The following is a 19054-nucleotide window of genomic DNA, read 5'->3' on the forward strand; positions in this document are numbered from 1 at the left end:
GCTATACACATCATTCTTCTTCTTCTTCTTCTTCTTCTTCTTCTTCTTATTATTATTATTATTATTATTATTATTATTATTATTATTATTATTGTGTTGTTGTTACTAGCCTTTTTTTCTTGTGTGTTGAAAGTCAAACTTTCTAATTGACTTAACATACAGTATCTCCCTGACACAAATGTAAACCCTGGTTACATCTTTACGCAAGATATTAATTTGGAAACTTATCATATTCATTTTGACACTTTGATAAATTTTATTCTTTAGTCAATTTATCAAGTATATTGGAGATGTATATATGTGAATTATATGGATCAACAATGAATTGATGGCTGTGGAATGGTTTTATATATGGCTTCAGCACTGCTTCGCTGCTAACAACTCCATGAATGAGATGAAACGTTTCCTTGTGAACATTGGTGGATAAATTCTGTGACTTCAAATCCCCACTGAAGTGCATATAATTCTCTTTATATGAAGTACATATGTGATATTTTAGTTTTGCTTTCATTCTGGTAAAAAAATGTATATCCAATGATGTTGCACTTTATACAGTAGATAATATTTCACTTTCAGAGTCTTTTCCCTTCTTCCCTTCTCGTTGATCAATGTCAATAACGTGAACGGTTCCTGTTTTAAGGATTAAGTCTTCATTGTCATCATGGCTTCTGATGTCATCTACCTCAAGGTAGTTTCCTTTTGTCTTCTGTTTGGCTTTCTGAAAAGCTTCCTTCAAATGTTGCCTGAGTTCAATATCAGGACAATAGATATAATCGTAGGCAGCACTGGCACAGATCGCTCCAATAATGGGTCCTATCCAGTAAATCTGTAAATAACAAGGAAAGGAAATTACTAAGAAGACCCCCGTTCATTATAAACATCACAGTATTAACTGTATATTTTCTATTTCTGCAGGCCTCTCAGTAATATTGGAATATTCTTTTAAGGAATTCATTTAGGAGAATGTACATAGCTGCCCAGGAGCAGCATCTCAGTTCATGGCCTCTATTTAATAATTCATAGAAAAGTACATTTATTCACTGTGGTTTACAGTTATAATATTGTTACATTGTGCTTTGTGTATAAGCCAGGAAGGATCCAGATTCAGACAATGACCTGGCATGTGCAAGAAGAGTGTCCTTTTGGCCTACAGTCCATAGGAAATATACAATTTATAGCAGGGACATCAAACTCAAATACACAAGGGGCCAACATTTTTTTTAAAAAAAGGACAAAGTTGCAGGCCAACCTTGGTATTTATTGAAGCATGCATGCACCTTTCCTGACGCTGTCAGAGCTGCATGCGTCTCCTGGCGCTGTGCACCAATGATAGGATATGGTAAATTTCTATAGCATCATAAGGATTGTAGAGGTAGAGAGCAGGGTGGAGGAAAGCTTACCAGCGACAGGGAGAAGGAAGTGTCAGGGTACATTTACTCGAATAAAGGAATATCAACTGCACACCAATTGCCATAAATTTTTATATTATTATTATTATTATTATTATTATTATTATTAGGAGTAAGTGATGGCTTCTATGCAGTTCCCACACACAGTGTCTCCTATAACTCTTGAGCACAGTATACCATGTTGACAAAGGTCGTAAATGATCGAAACGTCCAGTGATATGGTACACCAAAACTAAAAAATCCTCGCTATCTGTGTTGGAAACTGTAAAAAAATCTTTTAAGTGCATAAAATAAAAACATAAAAATTGATGGCAATTGGTGTGCAATTGATATTCCTGTATTCATGATAATCCCTTTAACTTGCACGCCCTACTTTGAGTGCACAGACATAGCATCAACTATAGGGTACATTCATTTGTCTGTTATTTTGTTACATTCATTTCTTTGGCCCCATACACACACACCAATAGGTGTTATGGGTCCGTGCTGGGGCTATGATCTGTATTGCATAAAATACTGGCAGGTCCTAGTACAGACTGCATGAACCACCTGCAGCCAGTAACTAGCTGAGCAGGTAAATCCCAAATTATGATCACACAGAATAAAGACCGAGGGCTGACAGAGAGCGGTGGCACTGAGGAGGCACAGTCATGGGTAAGTATAATTTGTTTATTATCAAAAAAGCAGCGTGAAACGAGCTTGTAACCTGCACCTGTCTGGCGTCCGCCCTGGTCATGTCCATGCATTTTGAAAAAAGTAATCTGCACAAGTATCTAAATTGGTGAGTGCCACTTCTTTTTTCTTTACACTTTTGCTATAACCTACATGGAAGTATGGGGTGCAATTTACATGCAATTTACCGGGGTACCCCTTTAAAGAGCAAACTAGTCACTATGACCATTTACATTGTAAAAATTAAAACAGTTACCCAGTGGTTTTCCCACTTCCACATAATGACAGCTGGGCCAAGAGATCTCGCTGGGTTCATGCTTGCTCCAGTGTAGTTTATCTGAAAAGATAGGCAATGTAGAAAAAAAAAAAAAAAAAATATATATATATATATATATATTTAGAGCAATCAGCAGTAATATCTACTTAGCACCTGAGTTAGTTTGGGTTAGGGCCCCAATCACATCTTGGTTCTGACATCTGTTGTTGCTATAAAACAGGACATGGGCAAAAAGATGAACCGACGTATATACCTGGTTACACCACCAGGGTGGGCCCATTTAATGGAATAAAGGTTTACTACTTTATTGGAACCATTTCCTAAACACATACTTTTTGTGTGGAACTCATATATTTTCTATAAAGTACAGTATTATAGACTTTTTAAGTAACATCTAGCTGCAATGTGCAAAATAACAATGTGAAGAACACATCTAACATGTTTTCCATATCTAGTTATGCTAAATTAAAAACACAGCAGTAAAACAAGAATACAGATGATGTGCTAACATCTCCAGTTTCCTTTAGTGGATCAACACTATATATAAATGGAAACTGCAATCCTTTGCTCTTGGTATCAGACATGAAATACCTAGTTAAGATGAGCACATAGTAATAAAATAAGAATACCGATGATATGCTGACATCTCCAGTTCTCCTTAGTAGACCAATACTATAGTGGATCAATGCTATATATACAATTGAGGTAAGTTCAGAAATACTGCCACTTACTGCAAATAAATGTCCAATTACGACAGAAATCCCAATGGCAAGTGGTAGAGATTTGTCTTTGTTGTTTGGATCACAGCTTGCACATATAGTAAAAACTAACTGGAAGCTAATTATAATTTCTATTAAGAGTCCATGACCAATGGAGAGTCGTTCATTTATCTAATGGCAAAAGATAATAAAGTAAAAGCATTGCAGATATGTTTAGCCAACATTTGTTATAGGGTATAAACCCACACGCCGTATAAGCAGCGTATTTACTGCTGCGATACGCAGCAAATACGCAGCAAACACGCAGCAAATACGCAGCAAAAACGCAGCAGATTATATCTAAATAACTGAACACAGCATCAAATCTGTACCAACAAATCTGCTGCGTATTTGCTGCGTATTTGTTGCGTATCTGCTGTGTATACGGTGTGTGGGTTTGTACCCATAAAGAAAACACCCAACAAAGAAATGTGCAGTCTTTTTTAGAAACTGCTTGTGAGCTGAAGCCAGAAGTGGACTCAAAATTAATAAGAAATAGGCTATGTTCACACAACGTTTTTTCAGCTCCGTTTAATATTTCATCCGTTATTTTGAGTCTAAAATAACGGACGTCATTTAGCAGCCTGGCCTCCCCTCAGTACAATAAGAGCTGTTGGTATATTATTCTAGTTTGGGATTACTAATTGGCATTTGGGTGCGGCTTAATTGAAAATTGCGGCTTCATTGAATTTAATAGTAAAAACGAAGAAAGAACGGTGACAAAAGAAAAACTGTGTGTGAACAACTAATAAAAAATGTCTGCCGTTTGCAAAAGACGTCCGAAAATAATTTCATGATTATTATTTTGACGTCTGTGGCGATATCGTCCGTTATTCAATGCATTGTGTGCACTGGACGTCCATCTTCCCACTGACTGCAATGCATTACATTGCAGTCACTTAAATTGCAATAACGGAAGTTTTTTTTTTAAATAGCAAAACATTGACATTGTGTAAACATAGCCATATAAAGGAAGTTATATAAGAAGAGCTTATACTTCTCCCTGATTCACTTCTGACTCAAAAACTGCAGTGGCTGATTTAAAAAAAATAACTGCTATGTGTGACTGCAGCTTAAAGCAGCTGTATTACATGAGGCTATGTTCACACTACGTATATGTCCGGCCGCATATTTTACGCGGCCGGACATATACGTGTGAAACTCCGGCCGGGGATTTACATAAGTTGCGGCCGGCTACGTACGGTCCCCAAACTTACGCCCGTAGTCTACTTACGCTTCCCGAGCGCCGTACGTAGCGATCTCACAGCGGTCTTTTACTTGGAAGTCTTCGACTAGCCCCGGACACCCTACAGAACCTTTTGGATCGGCAAATAAAAGTGCAAAAATGAAGAAATCACCACTCCGTACGGGACCGCATGTTATGCTACGGGCGTAAGTTACAGCATTTCCGTCCTGAAACAATGGTCTGGTTCATTTTTTACGGCGCCGCATACGATCCGGGCGTAAGTTCTTACGTAGTGTGAACTGTGCAGCCATAGATCGTATACTTTCCATTGTACGCAAACTACGTAAATCTCCGGCCGCTTATTCACGGAACGTGCTACGGCCGGAAACTTACGTAGTGTGAACTTAGCCTAAATGTGGTTTTCTAATTCTAATTAACTTATATGAATGTATTTGCAAAACTATTTAACTTGAAAAAGCCCTGCATGTATAATTATTTTAGCTGAAATAGGAATACCCCTTTAATCCCTTAATGACTCAAAATGTTTGTTTTTATGTTTACTCTTTATCTTCTATGTGTCATATAATATATGATTAAAGCGAATGTACCACCAGGTAAACCACTTTGGTTTTTTCTACATGAACAGACCAGCGCCGGGATGCTGGTGACATGGTCCTTTTTTTGAATCACCACCTGGTTCCCGTGCATGGAGCCGGTCTATTCCCAAGCATAGTCCCACCCCGGAGCTCTGGGAGCAGGCCTGCTGGTCCCCAGTGTGATGATCTCCCCTCCCCTCTGTGATGCAGTTCCATTGATTCTAGTGGAGTAGGGATGGTCCGAACCGAGTTCGGTTCGGGTTCGTACGAACCCAAACCCTCGGTAATGATTCCCGCTGTCTGCCTGCTCTGTGCAGCGGGCGGATCCAGCGGGAGGACCGCCTGGAAAAATGGGATACAGCCATAGCCATAGGCTGTATCCCATTTTTCCAGGCGGTCCTCCCGCTGTATCCGCCCGCTGCACGGAGCGGGCAGACAGTGGGAATCCGATGCTGAGCGTTCGGGTTCATCCGAACCCGAACCTCGGCAGGTTCGGACCATCCCTATAGTGGAGCCACCTGAATCCAATAAGCAAAATATGGAGGAAAGGAAAGGCTTCTCACCATTCACTGTCATCAATGGTCCGGCAGGAACCACAAGGCACTGTAACTATAGAGCAAAGAATACTCACAACATCTTCATGACTTTCATTTCTTTATTCGGAACTACATCAACCTCACCACGCGTCCGAGTTTGAAGTTTGCATCAGCTGTGAGCTTCTATATGCGTCATTGTAGTTCCGAATAAAGAAATGAAAGTCAAGTAGTTACAGAGCCTTGTGGTTCCTGCCAGAGCATTGATGACAGCGAATGGTGAGAAGACTTTCCTTTCCTCCATACTTTGTTTAATGGATTCAATTGGCATACTGGACCAGTGCAGTCTGGTACTGTGGAGGCTGCTATAAGCTTTATTCAGTGCATTCATTTCAAGTTGTTTTGTGATTCTAGTGAAGCCATGTCACAGAGAGGAGGGTGTTTCCTCATACTGGGGCCAGTGTGCCTGCCCCCAGTGCTCTGGGACGGTGCTTAAGGATAGACTGGTGCCGTACCCGTCTGGTGCCGATGTTGGTCTGTTAATGTAAAAAAACAAAGCAATGTACCCGGTGCTATATTCCTTTTAAGCTATATCTCTTACACTTTTCCATCTATATAATGTTGACTAGCAAACAAAACAATACATTATAACATTTATTTGTCCCTGTTGTATGTATTTACCATTGTAACACCCAAGTTTCCAGTAAGGCTGGGTGGTGTTAAGAGATAGAGTAGTCCAGCTCCTAAAACTGCTCCAAGACACTGGGCAAAGATGTAGAATAATGATTTGGCAAGTGTTATCTTCCTCGTGCACAGGAGGGCTATAGTTACAGCTGGATTTATATGAGCGCCACTGATGTGTCCAAAGCAGTGCACCATTGTAGCAATGCCAAGCCCAAAGCACAATGATATCTGTACTAGATCCACTTGTTGGGGGTTGTCTGCAGTTCCCCAGTTGACTGTTGAACCAAGACCAAGGAAAACAAAAATGATAGTTGCCACAAATTCTCCAGAGACAGCTTTCCAGAATGACTGTGTCCATACACCTTTAAAAGCCACCATTTTGATTGTATCCGTGGAATTCCTGGCACAGGAGAGAACATGGTTATGAGATTCATCACGACTGTACTAAAATTATTTGCATCTGTTGTTGAGTGGTAAAATGTGATAATCTAGTCTACATTATTTAAGGTATAGACATTCCTGGGATGCTGCATGTGCAATGAGAATAGCTATCTTATGGCCAACATCTGTAGTACGGAATGCATAAAGCTTTTCAACACATGGTACTAAATGACTAGTAGAACATGTAGTACTTACATGTTAAAACAGATTACTGTCCAGATGGTTACACTGCTGTTGAACCATTTTGTGACAATTGGCGGGATTATCTTTAATATATGGATAATGTATCAAAATTTTAAACCATTGAAGTATTAAGAATGTAAAGAAAATGAGTGTTCTTGTATTTATTTCCCTGTTTAAAAAGTAATTAATTATGAATATGCAATATATAATTGGCTCCCTATGGGTCTGCCCTGAATGTGCACTGTGGATATCTGGAACCGTTTTTACTGACATCAGCACTCAAATATGGCATGTCACTGGCTGCAGCGGCCACGCGCTGGACCATCTAAGCGTCTGCACCAGATTGGTGAGGGAACACAAAAGAGAGCACTGTGCTTTCATTTCTTTTTCATCATAAGACTGCCATACACTTTCCATAGCTGTCAATTGAATGTTTATTTGTCCAGCAGTTTTCTCACCGTATCACCCCATGCACATTTGTCCGCCGTGGAATGCCATTAGCCTCCCTCTCATAATGGGAGTCTATGGGAGGCGCACGTTCCTGCTCTGTCCGCGCTGAAGAATGAACATGTTCATTCTTCAGTGCAGAGAGACGCTGTGAGAACAGCAGCGTGCGCCTCCCATAGACTCACATTATGAAAGGGAGGCTAACGGCATTCCGCGGCGGACAATTCTGCCGCAGAATTCCGCTAGTTTTGCTCAGTGTGAACCCGGCCTTACTCTTCTGACGTGCAATACCTGTGAATGGTGTAAGCCCAGGTTTTCTATCTGTGGTATGGGTACATGACATGTCTAGGGGCTACTAGAACTATTGTGCATCAAATGTGTATGATGATAATCATGAGGACACTTTAAAAGAGAAATCTTTAATAAAGTATAGTATTGCCGCCCAAAAGTTATACAAATTACCAATAAACACTTATTATGGGAAATGCTTATAAAGTGTTTTTTCCCTGCACTTACTACTGCATCAAGGCTTCACTTCATGGATACAATGGTGATGTCACAACCCAACTCCCAAAGCTGTGCGGGCTGTGGCTGCTGGAGAGGATGATGGCAGAGGGACACTGAGGGACACAGGGCACTGGAGGGACACTGAGCGTCCCTCTGCCATCATCCTTTCCAGCAGCCACAGCTCGCACAGCTCTGGGAGTAGGGTCGTGAGATCACTATTTTATCCAGAAAGTGAAGCCTTGATGCAGTAGTAAGTGCAGGGAAAAAAACACTTAATAAGCATTTCCCGTAATAAGTGTATATTGGTGATTTGTATACTTTTGGGGTGCAATACAATACTTTAATAAAAAAAAATTGCCGGACTTCTCCTTTAATCTCATTTACTGGAGTATATTTGCATTGAGGCTTACCAAGTTTAGAAACTTCAAAAAACACTAAAAATATACACAAAAAGTCCATCTCACTGTGCGCTCTTTATATGTCATTGGTGGTCCTCAGTAGTCATAGAGCAGGTGGATATATCTAGGCCTTCCCAGTAGGATGTCCACAGCTTCATATGTTAAAAGGTTTGCAATCTTTATTTCATATCCTTAAAATGGTCATACAAAAAAAATCCGGACGCGTTTCGAGACAACAGTCTCTTAGTCGTGGCAACGATACAATTCCTTTTTTTTTTTTTTACATTTTTATACAATGTTAAGGAAGGAAAGACAGAAACTTAGCAAGCTAAGGTATGCCCCAAACAAGGCGGGGCAACACAGTAATTAGGTGACGTAGACATGTGACAACCAAATACTGACTTGCGAGAATTATAGCCATTATACAGACCTTTATACATATACTGTACATAAGAGAGACACCACAGGGTAATATGAACAAATACAGTTACAGTATATTAACAGTACATTAATAAATATACATTAGGTCACTCCTAAAGTTCACCCCGCTAGGACACGTGTGCCCAGTTGGAGAATCAGAAACGTAGGGCATATACTCAGTCGCCTCCTCATTTAGGACAACTCAGTTTTTCTATAGCTTTAACTGATAACCCAGATATATCTCCAGCATGAGCTTCCACTCAATGTCACAATAGACCCGACATGAACTTGCCAAATGAAAGAGTCTGTGCAGAGTTTACATCAGCAACATGTTCGAAAATCATTATTTTTAATTTACGTTTAGTTGATCCAACATATTGGAGCTTACACAAAGTACATTCTGCTACATACACAATATATGTGGAGTTGCTATTCAGTAATGTTCTAATTTGGAAGCTGTGGCCCGAAACGATGGAGGGAAAAGAATTGCAATTATTCACAAGCATACAAAGAGACCAGCGAGAAGCACCACCTTTAAAGAAGCATTTCAAATGTAACCAAGTGTGATGTTGTCAGAGTTATTGCTTTACACGCTCAGTGATAAAATATTACCCAATGTGACCCCTCAGGCAAAACATTTCACACCTGGTCTTAAAATTTTCTCACAAAAGTCATCTTGGTAAACCTGTGAAAAAAAGACCAATTTTAAGACATTGGGTAATATTTTATTACCGAGCGTGTTAAGCAATAACTCTGAACAACATCACACTTGGTTACATTTGAAAGGCTTCTTTAAGGGTACAAACCCACTTGACGTATTTGCTGCGTGAATCAGTCTTAAAAATAAGCAGGCAAAACACAGGTTGGCTTTATACAATTGTTCTGCGTTAAAATACGCAATTGCGTATTTTTGAAGCGTGAAGCTTGTTGTTAGCAAAGCATCAGTTGTTAACAACCTGTGCGAAAAACGCATGTAGCTTCACGCTTCAAAAATACGCAATTGCGTATTTTAACGCAGAACAATTGTATAAAGCCAACCTGCGTTTTGCCTGCTTATTTTTAAGACTGATTCACGCAGCAAATACGTCAAGTGGGTTTGTACCCTAAGGCTGGGTTCACACTACGTATATTTCAGTCAGTATTGTGTTCCTCATATTGCAACCAAAACCAGGAGTGGATTAAAAACACAGAAAGGATCTGTACACACAATGTTGAAATTGAGTGGATGGCCGCCATATAACAGTAAATAACTGCCATTATTTCACTATAACAGCCGTTGTTTTAAAATAACAGCAAATATTCGCCATTAAATGGCGGCCATCCACTCAATTACAACATTGTGTGGACAGAGCCTTTCTGTGATTTCAATCCACTCCAGGTTTTGGTTGCAATATGAGGACCACAATACTGACTCAAATATACGTAGTGTGAACCCAGCCTAAAGGTGGTTCTTCTCGCTGGTCTCTTTGTATGCTTGTGAATAAATGCAATCCTTTTTTCTCCATAGTTTCGGGCCATAAGAATGTTTATGAATTCCAACTCCACATATATTGTATATGTAGCAGAATGTACTTTCTGTAAGATCCAATATGTTGGATTAATTAAACGTAAATAAAAATACAGATTTCTGAACATGTTACTGATGTAAACTCTGCACAGACTTGTTCATGTGGCAAGTCCATGTCGGGTCTTTTGTGACATTGAGTTGAAGCTCATGCTGGAGATCTATCTGGGTTATCAGTTAAATCTACAGATAAAGTGAGTTGTCCTAAACGGGGAGGGGACTGGGTATATGCCCTCCATAAAAAAGAGGTGTTTCGGATTCTCCGACTGTCCCAGCAAGGATGAACTACAGAAGGGTCCTAATGTATATTTATTAATGTACTCTAACAGTATTCGTTCATATTACCCTGTGGTGTCTCTCTTATGTACAGTATATGTATAAAGCTCTCTGTAATGGCTATAATTCTTGCATGTCAGTATTTGGTTGTCACATGACTGTTACCACATGACTGAGTTGCCCCGCCTTGTTTGGGGCATACTTTAGCTTGCTAATTTCTTTTCCTTCTTTAAAATTATATATAAGTGTAAAAAATGCATTGTATCATTGCCATGACTAAAAGACTGATTTCCCTTAACACGCCAGCCTGTTTTGTTTTTGTTTTTGTTTTTTTAAATTGTATGACCATTTTAAGGATATGAAATAAAGATTCCGAACCTTTTCATCTTATGAAGCTGTGGACCTTCTACCTTTTTTTCTTTTAAGAAAAAAAAAAAAAACACTGATTCAAACCATAAGTAACCAAATGTTTAAAAAACAAGTTTTAAATAAATAAACATTATAACCCAGAGTTATCTTTCTGTGTGAAACAAAAATCTTCCCATACCAGCCAATCACAGCTCAGGTTTCACTTTACCAGAAATCATTAAAGGAGAAGTCTGCCATTTTTTTGACACCCGGCAGATGCAGGGGGAAACCTAACACAGAATCCTTACTTACCTCTTAACATGGCCGCGTCACTACATCGGCTCCAGGACAGCAGCCTGAAGGTCTGATGGTGTCACGACAAGGGTAAAAATGCCTTCCCGACTTATGAATTGCACGCTCAGCCAATCAAACAGTTCCTGGAGCGGCAATACAGCACTGTAGAGGTACAGGGATGGGTGAAAAATATTTTCCCTTGCTGGATTTCTCCTTTAAATGAGCACTGTCACTGTCAGAGAGAAATATTTTACGATAGGTCTGCATGTTCAGACCCTGACCAATGAGGAGAATGAGCCAGGGAAAGTCAGTGTTTAGCGTGCGCATTATGTAAGTTTATTTTTTCGCCTCACTCACATAGACCCCACTCATTTTCCTGACCAGTTCCGATCTGAGCACTTAGCCACCGACTGAGGAATTGTAGAGGAAAGTTTTTTGCTTGAAATTTCTCACCTAATCAGATCTGGCAGAATAGGAGCAGAATTTTAGCAGAATTGGAGCCAAATTTGAGCGGAATTCAAGCAGAATGCAAGCAGAATTTAAGCCCCCATTGACTTCTATAGGATTCCTCTAGTAGAATATGCCCAAAGAATTGACATGTCATTTCTTTGGGCAGAAAGTGGATCTGCGGCAGAAAATTCTGCTCGGAAATTCTGTAGTGTTAACAACAGAACGGAAATCCCATTGATCACAATGGAAGATTGCTCTGTTCATATTTTATAGGAGGAATTTCAAGCTGAAATGAGAGCGGATTTCTCTTCAATTTCTCACAGATAACCCACCCTAAGGCCCCTATTCACACTGAGCAAGAACAGCGGAATTCTCGGCAGAGCTCTCCATGGCGGAATCCCACCACGCTCAGTGTCCTGCTGTGAGTGAATAAGAGGACGCATGCGCCTGCGGAGAGCAGCGGCAGCAGACGCACACGCGCCCTCTCATTCACTCACAGCGAGACACTGAGCACGGCGGGATTTCGAGGCGGGGCCAATCATGTCAGACTTTTACCTCTGGCTTGTAGACATAAGTATATAAATGCTGAACTAAGCTGTGATTGGTTGCTGAGGAAAGTATACCAGTCTTTGTTTCACACAGAAAGAAAAATCTGGGCGCTTCTTCAGCATTTGTTTCCCCCAAATAGTCCAATATAATATTCTATAAAGGGTGGTCCAAAAGTATGGAGACACCTGAATAAATTGAAAACATTGTTTGTGTGGCATTTTGGCAAGAGGAAAGGGGCAAATCTGTGAGGGGCAGCGTGGACATGGTGGCATTATATAAGGTATTAAAGGGAGAATGTTTTTGTTTTTTTTTCTTTTTTAAAACACCTTTTATCAGAAACTTATAGAGATTTGTAAATTGCTTTTTTTTTTTTTAATCGCAAGTCTGCCAGTACTTATCAGCTGTTGTATGCCCTGCAGGAAGTAGTGTATTCTCTCCAGTCTGACACAGTGCTCTCAGCTGCCACCTCTGTCTGAGACAGTAACTGTCCAGAGCAGGAACTGCTTTCTATGGGGATTTGCTGCTGCTTTGGGGAATTCCTGACATGGACAGAGGTAGCAGCAAAGAGCACCGTGTCAGACTGGAGAGAATACACCACTTCCTGCAGGACATACAGCATTCTGATAAGTACTGCAGGACAGAAACTTTTTTAAAAGAAGCAATTGACAATAACTTTTTCACACAGGTTTATTTAAAAACATTTTTCCCCCCAGAAATACTTTTTTAATATAAATATCGTTATTCCTGCCAAAGTTTTTGACAATGTTTGCTTTTTTTCACACAGATATGGCTGCAAGATTAATAGGTGAAGAGAGGATGTGCTAATCTCCGGGAGGTGCAGTACCTGAATCATTGCAGTGAATTTCAATGATGGCCATCCTACCAGACTATCCATTAACTATGACACTGTTGGCAAATTGCATGTCAAACTTTGCCAAACAGGTTCTGTGTTGAATTTACCATAGAGAGGGAATAAGAAAACTGCCCCAGACAAAGCAACACCAATGGCCTTTATGGCATCTTTTAGCAGGAGCCAACGTCCTGTTGTCTGTCACAGGAGAACGGGGTGAGTTCAGTAACCATCAGGGTTCCTGTAAATGATCCAGTTGCAGCACCATCTCAATGAGGATGATCCCGATGAGGTGTTTCCACCACTGTGTAATGACGATGGCACATTACCAGTGTTCTGCAAGCAAGATGGTGCACCCACAACCCCCCAATCCTTGTGAGGTCAAAGCAAATGAGCATCATGGCCCTGCAAACAGCAGATCTCAACCCCTCAGACTTGTACTTGTGGGGTGATGTCAAATCAAGGATTTATGCAGTAAAACGTATTGTGCATGTGTAACAGTAGATCCTGGATGCCTGTGCATGCATTTCTGCTGAGGTGCGGCTAGCAGTACATTGTGTATGGAAGTAAAAAGTCCACTTCATACACCTTAACAGCACAGTCATGTACATGTGTGTGATTGGTTGTTAAGAGGTTAATATACTATAAAAGTCCATTTCATATAACTTCTTGCTCAGTTGTGTTTAAGTGCCAGAAATCTATGTACTGTGAAACCTTGGATTACTAGCAGCTTGGTCTAAGAGCATTTTACAAGACAAGCAAACAATTTAAAATAATTGTAACTGAGCAAGTTTTCATAGTAGGAGCCCCCATGTTTACCCATCCTGATACTGTAATGGGTACTCTCATTTTAACCCACCGCTACCTGATCAGCTCTGCTGGTGATCAGGCACCTTACAGATTTCCTCTGGTGCCCCTCCATCCTCCTTTGGAAGAGAACAGCTCAGCCTTATCTCAACTCTAGGACTGAAAGCCCTATTACACAAATTCAGCCAATATCAGCCATTAAACCCGATAATTGCTTTGTGTAATAGAAAACAATGATCAGCCTACATGCACAATGTTGGCTGATCGTTGTCTTTCAACATGTTAAAACATCAGCGATCTAGAGAGCAGCGATTTGCTGCCGCCACTCCATGCAATAGGAGAAGCAGCAGACTGCCACTATCCTCTATGGGCTGCCCGGACGATCTAGAGATTACTCAGACAGCCCCCCCTCCCTGTTGGTGCATGTAATAGCACAGTCAGTAAGCGGAGAATGAGGAGCAAGCGGGTGCTGACCTGACAGGTCGGTGCTTGCTTGCTCCTGTGAATCGCCCCGTGTAATAGGGGCTTGAGTGTGAGTAAGGCTACAATGCCCCCCTACTCTGGTGTTCAGGAAGCTTAGATCCCGCATGCACAGATGTAACCTAAGCAGTAAGTGCTTCAACTCCCCAGGGCCTCTTCCGGACATTTCCCACTGCTGCCGCACACGTGTCGCCGCCATCTGGCCTACACGTGGCGCTGGATGGTGTATGACCACTGCTTCCCTCTGACCCCTGAATTAACCCCTTCATGGATAGCTGTTCCAAGCAGCTGACACTAGTACCACCAGGTACCAGCACCAGCAGATTTGCAACCACCTGGGGAGTTGTGTGTGGAGAGAGTGTGTGTTAACTGATTAACCCCTTCTTTACTGTTACAGTATTCTTAATTGATACAGAACACCTTGCATACATTATTATTGAGCTGTAGAACAAATTGTCTGAGTTTCAATTATTTCTTATGGGAACATTTTCTTTGTTATACAAGTGATTTGGACTGCAAGCACGGAATGAATTATGTTTGTAATCCAAGGTTTCGCTATACATGTCTATATTATTATTATTATTAGTATTATAAAAATTTTCAAACCAATATCCCAACACCACTCTTGTCTCCAGTTTAGGAGTGGTCTGCAATTATGCTCCATTCACTTTAATGGAACTGGGTTGCACCAGACAAGAGTGGTGCTGCCTCTGGACGAAAGTGGCCGTGTTTTTCTCACCCTGGATAACCCCTCTAAGAGCACAGTCATGTGTGATTGGTTGTTAAAAAATTACTGTATTACAGTTTATTTCATATAACTTTTTGATAAAGTTTTCTTGTTGTGTTCTGTAGATGTGTGCTATATATATATACTGTGTGTGTATATATATATATATATATATATATATATATATATATATATATATATATATATGTAATCTTTTTTTTTTTTTTTTCAACAATAACAATTTGTCCATGCACAGCGGATCTATCATCTGGACATCAGAAAAAGCCCATCTGCACTTGTAATACACACATTGAAGAAAAAAATTAGGTTACAATGTTAAAAATGTTTGATGTAAATCAGTTGTTCCATAAGCAGACCTGAAGTCTTTTGTCCACATTTTAAGGTTTTTCCACAAACAACGCTCTGGGGGTCGCAGTGGTGGGGCCGCCATTGATCAGTTGTCAGCTGTACTGTATGCCTAATTTATTACATTGCACAGGCCACTTAATAAATCTGGTGTACCTGGAATTGTCTGACTCAATTCCTTTGTATGCCTGTTAGAAGAAGCCATGTATTTGCGTATATCTTAGCAGTTACATCTGAAGTGGATATCCAGGATTATAAAAAGAAAAAGTTAAGCTGCTTTCTTCCAGATTTTTACAAATCTTATTCAGATGAATGGGATTGTCACAGAAATATCTGCAACATTTTACTCTAATTGGGGAACTGGAGAAACTTAGGTGATGGTCTTCCATAGTGGAAAACAGGTGCATATGTTTCGTGTGTTACATGCTGACATGGCCACATGTTACCGCTCACATAGCAGAGACTAAAATCTGTACCCTAATCCCTAAGAAAGCTGCAGTGGAATATACACTAAAGTGAAAAGACACCAGACGAAAGCTGAAAAAAAGCTTTGTTAAAAGATTGCTGTAAATTTTGGATGCAAGATTGCATGCAAGATCTAAAAGGGGGTATTTTGGTGTTACCATTTTTTGGTATTAGGATGCTTTGAAATTGGAAATGGAAGCAAAATCCCCTAAAAATCCCCACAATTTTTTCCCCCTAGTATCTAGAGTCCATTATTAAAAAAAATAATTGCATTGCCAGAATACCCTTTTAGGCTAGGTTCACACACAGCAAATTACAGCTTTAAAACAAGGGGGAAAAAAACATGTCCTTACTGCAACAACGGCCGTGATTACCACGGAACTTACGTTGTGTGAACATAGCCAAAGGGTGCGTCCGCACATAAAGAATTGCACAGCTGTCCAAAAAAAAAAAAAACGTCTGCCACACGGCCAAAAACATTGTAGGAACATAGCATCAATGGGTTTACATAGAACACCATTCATCTGCGTTATACAGACTGCTATAGATTTTCAGTGAGGATTTCACACTAACCAAATGTGTTATTTGTAAATAAATATAATATATGTATAATGATATAATAATATGATATAAAACCGTTATATAGAAGCACAGCTTCTACACTCGTAGTTCATAGTCCATTCCGTCTTTAATATTTAAGTCACCAAAGTAATAGTTACTACCTTTATCTACCTCATGGGTCTCTAAACTGCGGCCCTCCAGCTGTTGCAAAACCACAATTCCTATCATGAATGCACATCTAAAGCTTTGGATATGGCTGTCCAGGCTTGATGGGAAATGTAGTTTTGCAACAGCTGGAGGGCCGCAGTTTGGAGACCCATGATCTACATCATAGTGAAATTGTTAAAGACTGTGTAAGCTGTATATAGTGTTACTACATCAAGGGCATTATATAAATTTAAACTATTCTTTAGGGTGCTTTCACACATATAGGGTCCACAGCAGATTTCATGGTGCAGATTGGATGCTGTGTTCAGTTATTTCGTAACATTGATATCTGCTCTATCAAATCTGCTACGTGTGAACGCACCCTTATAAAACATTCTGCAGCATGCAGTAAAGAATTCTACTTCTGGATAAACAAATACATATATTTTATCTGTAAATATTGATCTTTACAAGTAAAAAATTTCAGTAACATAATAATAAACATCATACAGAAGAATACACTGTATGTTCTGTTTGTGTTACCTTTGCGTATTTCTCTGCCGTTCTGCAATTTGATTGCCCTTTTTTTTCTTAGAGACTCTCTGCTTTCTATTAACGTTACATAGGACAGCATCAGAAGATCACCGGGTCCTCCCACAACCTGTATCTGTCTCCTTTCCTTCACCGCACCTTACAGTAAATCATTACCAGCTTACACCTGCTTCACACTTCCGTGACTTATGGACGATGTATGTGTCACTATACAGCATATGGCGCTGTTTCCTAACCTGTGGCTTTCCAACTGTTGCTACAACTCTATTTGGACATGGTAAGAGGTGTAGTAATGCAACAGTTGTAGAATCACTAGTTGGAGTACACTGATTTATGAAATTAAAATTATATATACTGTACTACTAATAGTAAAAAAATAAAATATATATAGATAAACATAGATCAACAATTGTAATAATCTGTATGTTATAACAAGAGACTCGAAGCATAGTGTTTCTCTGTTACAAAACCAACTGCTACATAATGTATTTTATTGTATCATGTATCCAGTGCCACGTAGGTACTCTAGTCCCTTCTTTCAGCAAACCTGATCCAAAAAACTGAGGTATTCTACTTATTCATCTATTGTACAGTGACATTGCATTTTCTGGAAATTCGGGAACCAATGTAATACATTACATTATACATACAGAATTGCAGAGTAATTGCTTGCAGATATAGATAGATACACATGGATGAAGGGAATGACAGGTAAATCCAGCCCATATGCACCGAGCATCATATTACAGCTATCGCCTTGCTATGTTGCTACGCTACATTTGTCTGTTTATGAACAGGAGTAATCTCTATGGAATTAACACCTAGAATTAGCCTAGAGTAACTTACATAGAATATTGTAGAGATTTTTATGAATTGTGTTATTCATCAGCACACATGAAAATCTTGAAAGGATTCAGCATTCTAAACAACACTGTAAATAGAAACCAGAAAACTGTACAAAAATATCAAAACCACAACTAGAGTAGATCTAAAATGGTTACTGATGTCCTGAAGGTAGCACAGAGAATCAGCTCTACTAGAACCCAGAATAATAAATCTATGCTAAAAAAAAATGCACCACAATATATGATACAGCCAGCAGCATAAGGGTATGTTCTGAAATGCAGGTGACGGTTTAGCGGATGTATGAGAACAGCACAAACCACATTAATACAGGCAGTTTTTATTCAGGGGTTAGAAGAATCTAACCTGCTGTTATGTTCCGATAGGGCCAGGGGCACTGAGGATAAAGGGGATTTTGTTACCTACATCTTCACTTTATTCAATATGCAAATTTGATGGTTTGGAGCACTGGGGGTGGGACTACTGCCCTTGATGCACCAACCCACCCCACTGCCACTTCAATGCATGAATGCTTGAATGCAGTGATCGGTGTCAGAGTGACATCACGGCAGAGCACTGGGGGTGGGCAAGGTGGATCATGGTGGGGAAATTAGTGTGGAAATGAAGATTTTCTAAAAATGGTGCTGAGGATCAAGTTAAGAAAATGACCCTTAGCTAAGGGGGCTATGTTCACACTACGTAAGTCTCCGGACGTAGCACGTTCCGTTAATAAGCGACAGGAGATTTACGTAGTTTGCATACAATGGAAAGTATACAATCTACGGCTGCACAGTTCACACTACGTAAGAACTTACGCCAGGATCGTACGCGGCGCCGTAAAGAATGAACCGTAGCGTAACATGCGGTCCCGTACGTAGTGGTGATTTCTTCATTTTTGCACTTTTCTTTGCCGATCCAAAAGGTTCTGTGGGGTGTCCGGGGCTAGCCGAAGATATCCAAGTAAAAGACTGCTGTCAGATCGCTACGTAGGGCGCTCGGGAAGCGTAAGTAGACTGCGGGCGTAAGTTCGCGGACCATACATAGCCGGCCGCAACTTACGTAAATCCCCGGCCGGAGTTTAACACGTATATGTCCGGCCGCGAAAATATGCGGCCGGACATATACGTAGTGTGAACATAGCCTTATCCTGTAAAAGTCTTCCACTCATTAGGGCTCTAATCTTCCATTAAATGTTATGTAGATGCTGGGGAACAGGTTTGTGCTTTATAAGTAAAAGAATTATTAATAATAATAATAATAATAA

At 40.1% G+C, this 19054-nt stretch overlaps 1 protein-coding gene across 1 annotated transcript; it reads right to left on the reverse strand.

The window, feature by feature from the left end:
• Positions 1-547: 547 nt before the first annotated feature.
• Positions 548-17822, reverse strand: LOC138784460 (aquaporin-4-like). Its single transcript, XM_069960043.1, has 5 exons — positions 17794-17822; positions 6113-6515; positions 3090-3248; positions 2338-2418; positions 548-826 (listed from the first exon to the last, which is right to left on the reverse strand). Coding segments are annotated over exons 1-5 (924 nt in total). The 5' UTR covers positions 17796-17822.
• Positions 17823-19054: the final 1232 nt, after the last annotated feature.

Source organism: Dendropsophus ebraccatus, chromosome 2 (genome assembly GCF_027789765.1).
Source record: "Dendropsophus ebraccatus isolate aDenEbr1 chromosome 2, aDenEbr1.pat, whole genome shotgun sequence".
Classification (NCBI taxonomy): Eukaryota; Metazoa; Chordata; class Amphibia; order Anura; family Hylidae; genus Dendropsophus; species Dendropsophus ebraccatus.

Excerpts from the sequence above, each read along its gene's own strand:
- LOC138784460 (XM_069960043.1), bottom strand. Across the intron at positions 2,419-3,089 it reads TAATTGGACATTTATTTGCA|ATAAACTACACTGGAGCAAG; the intron begins GTAAGTGGCAGT and ends CTATCTTTTCAG. Across the intron at positions 827-2,337 it reads GGAAGTGGGAAAACCACTGG|ATTTACTGGATAGGACCCAT; the intron begins GTAACTGTTTTA and ends TGTTATTTACAG.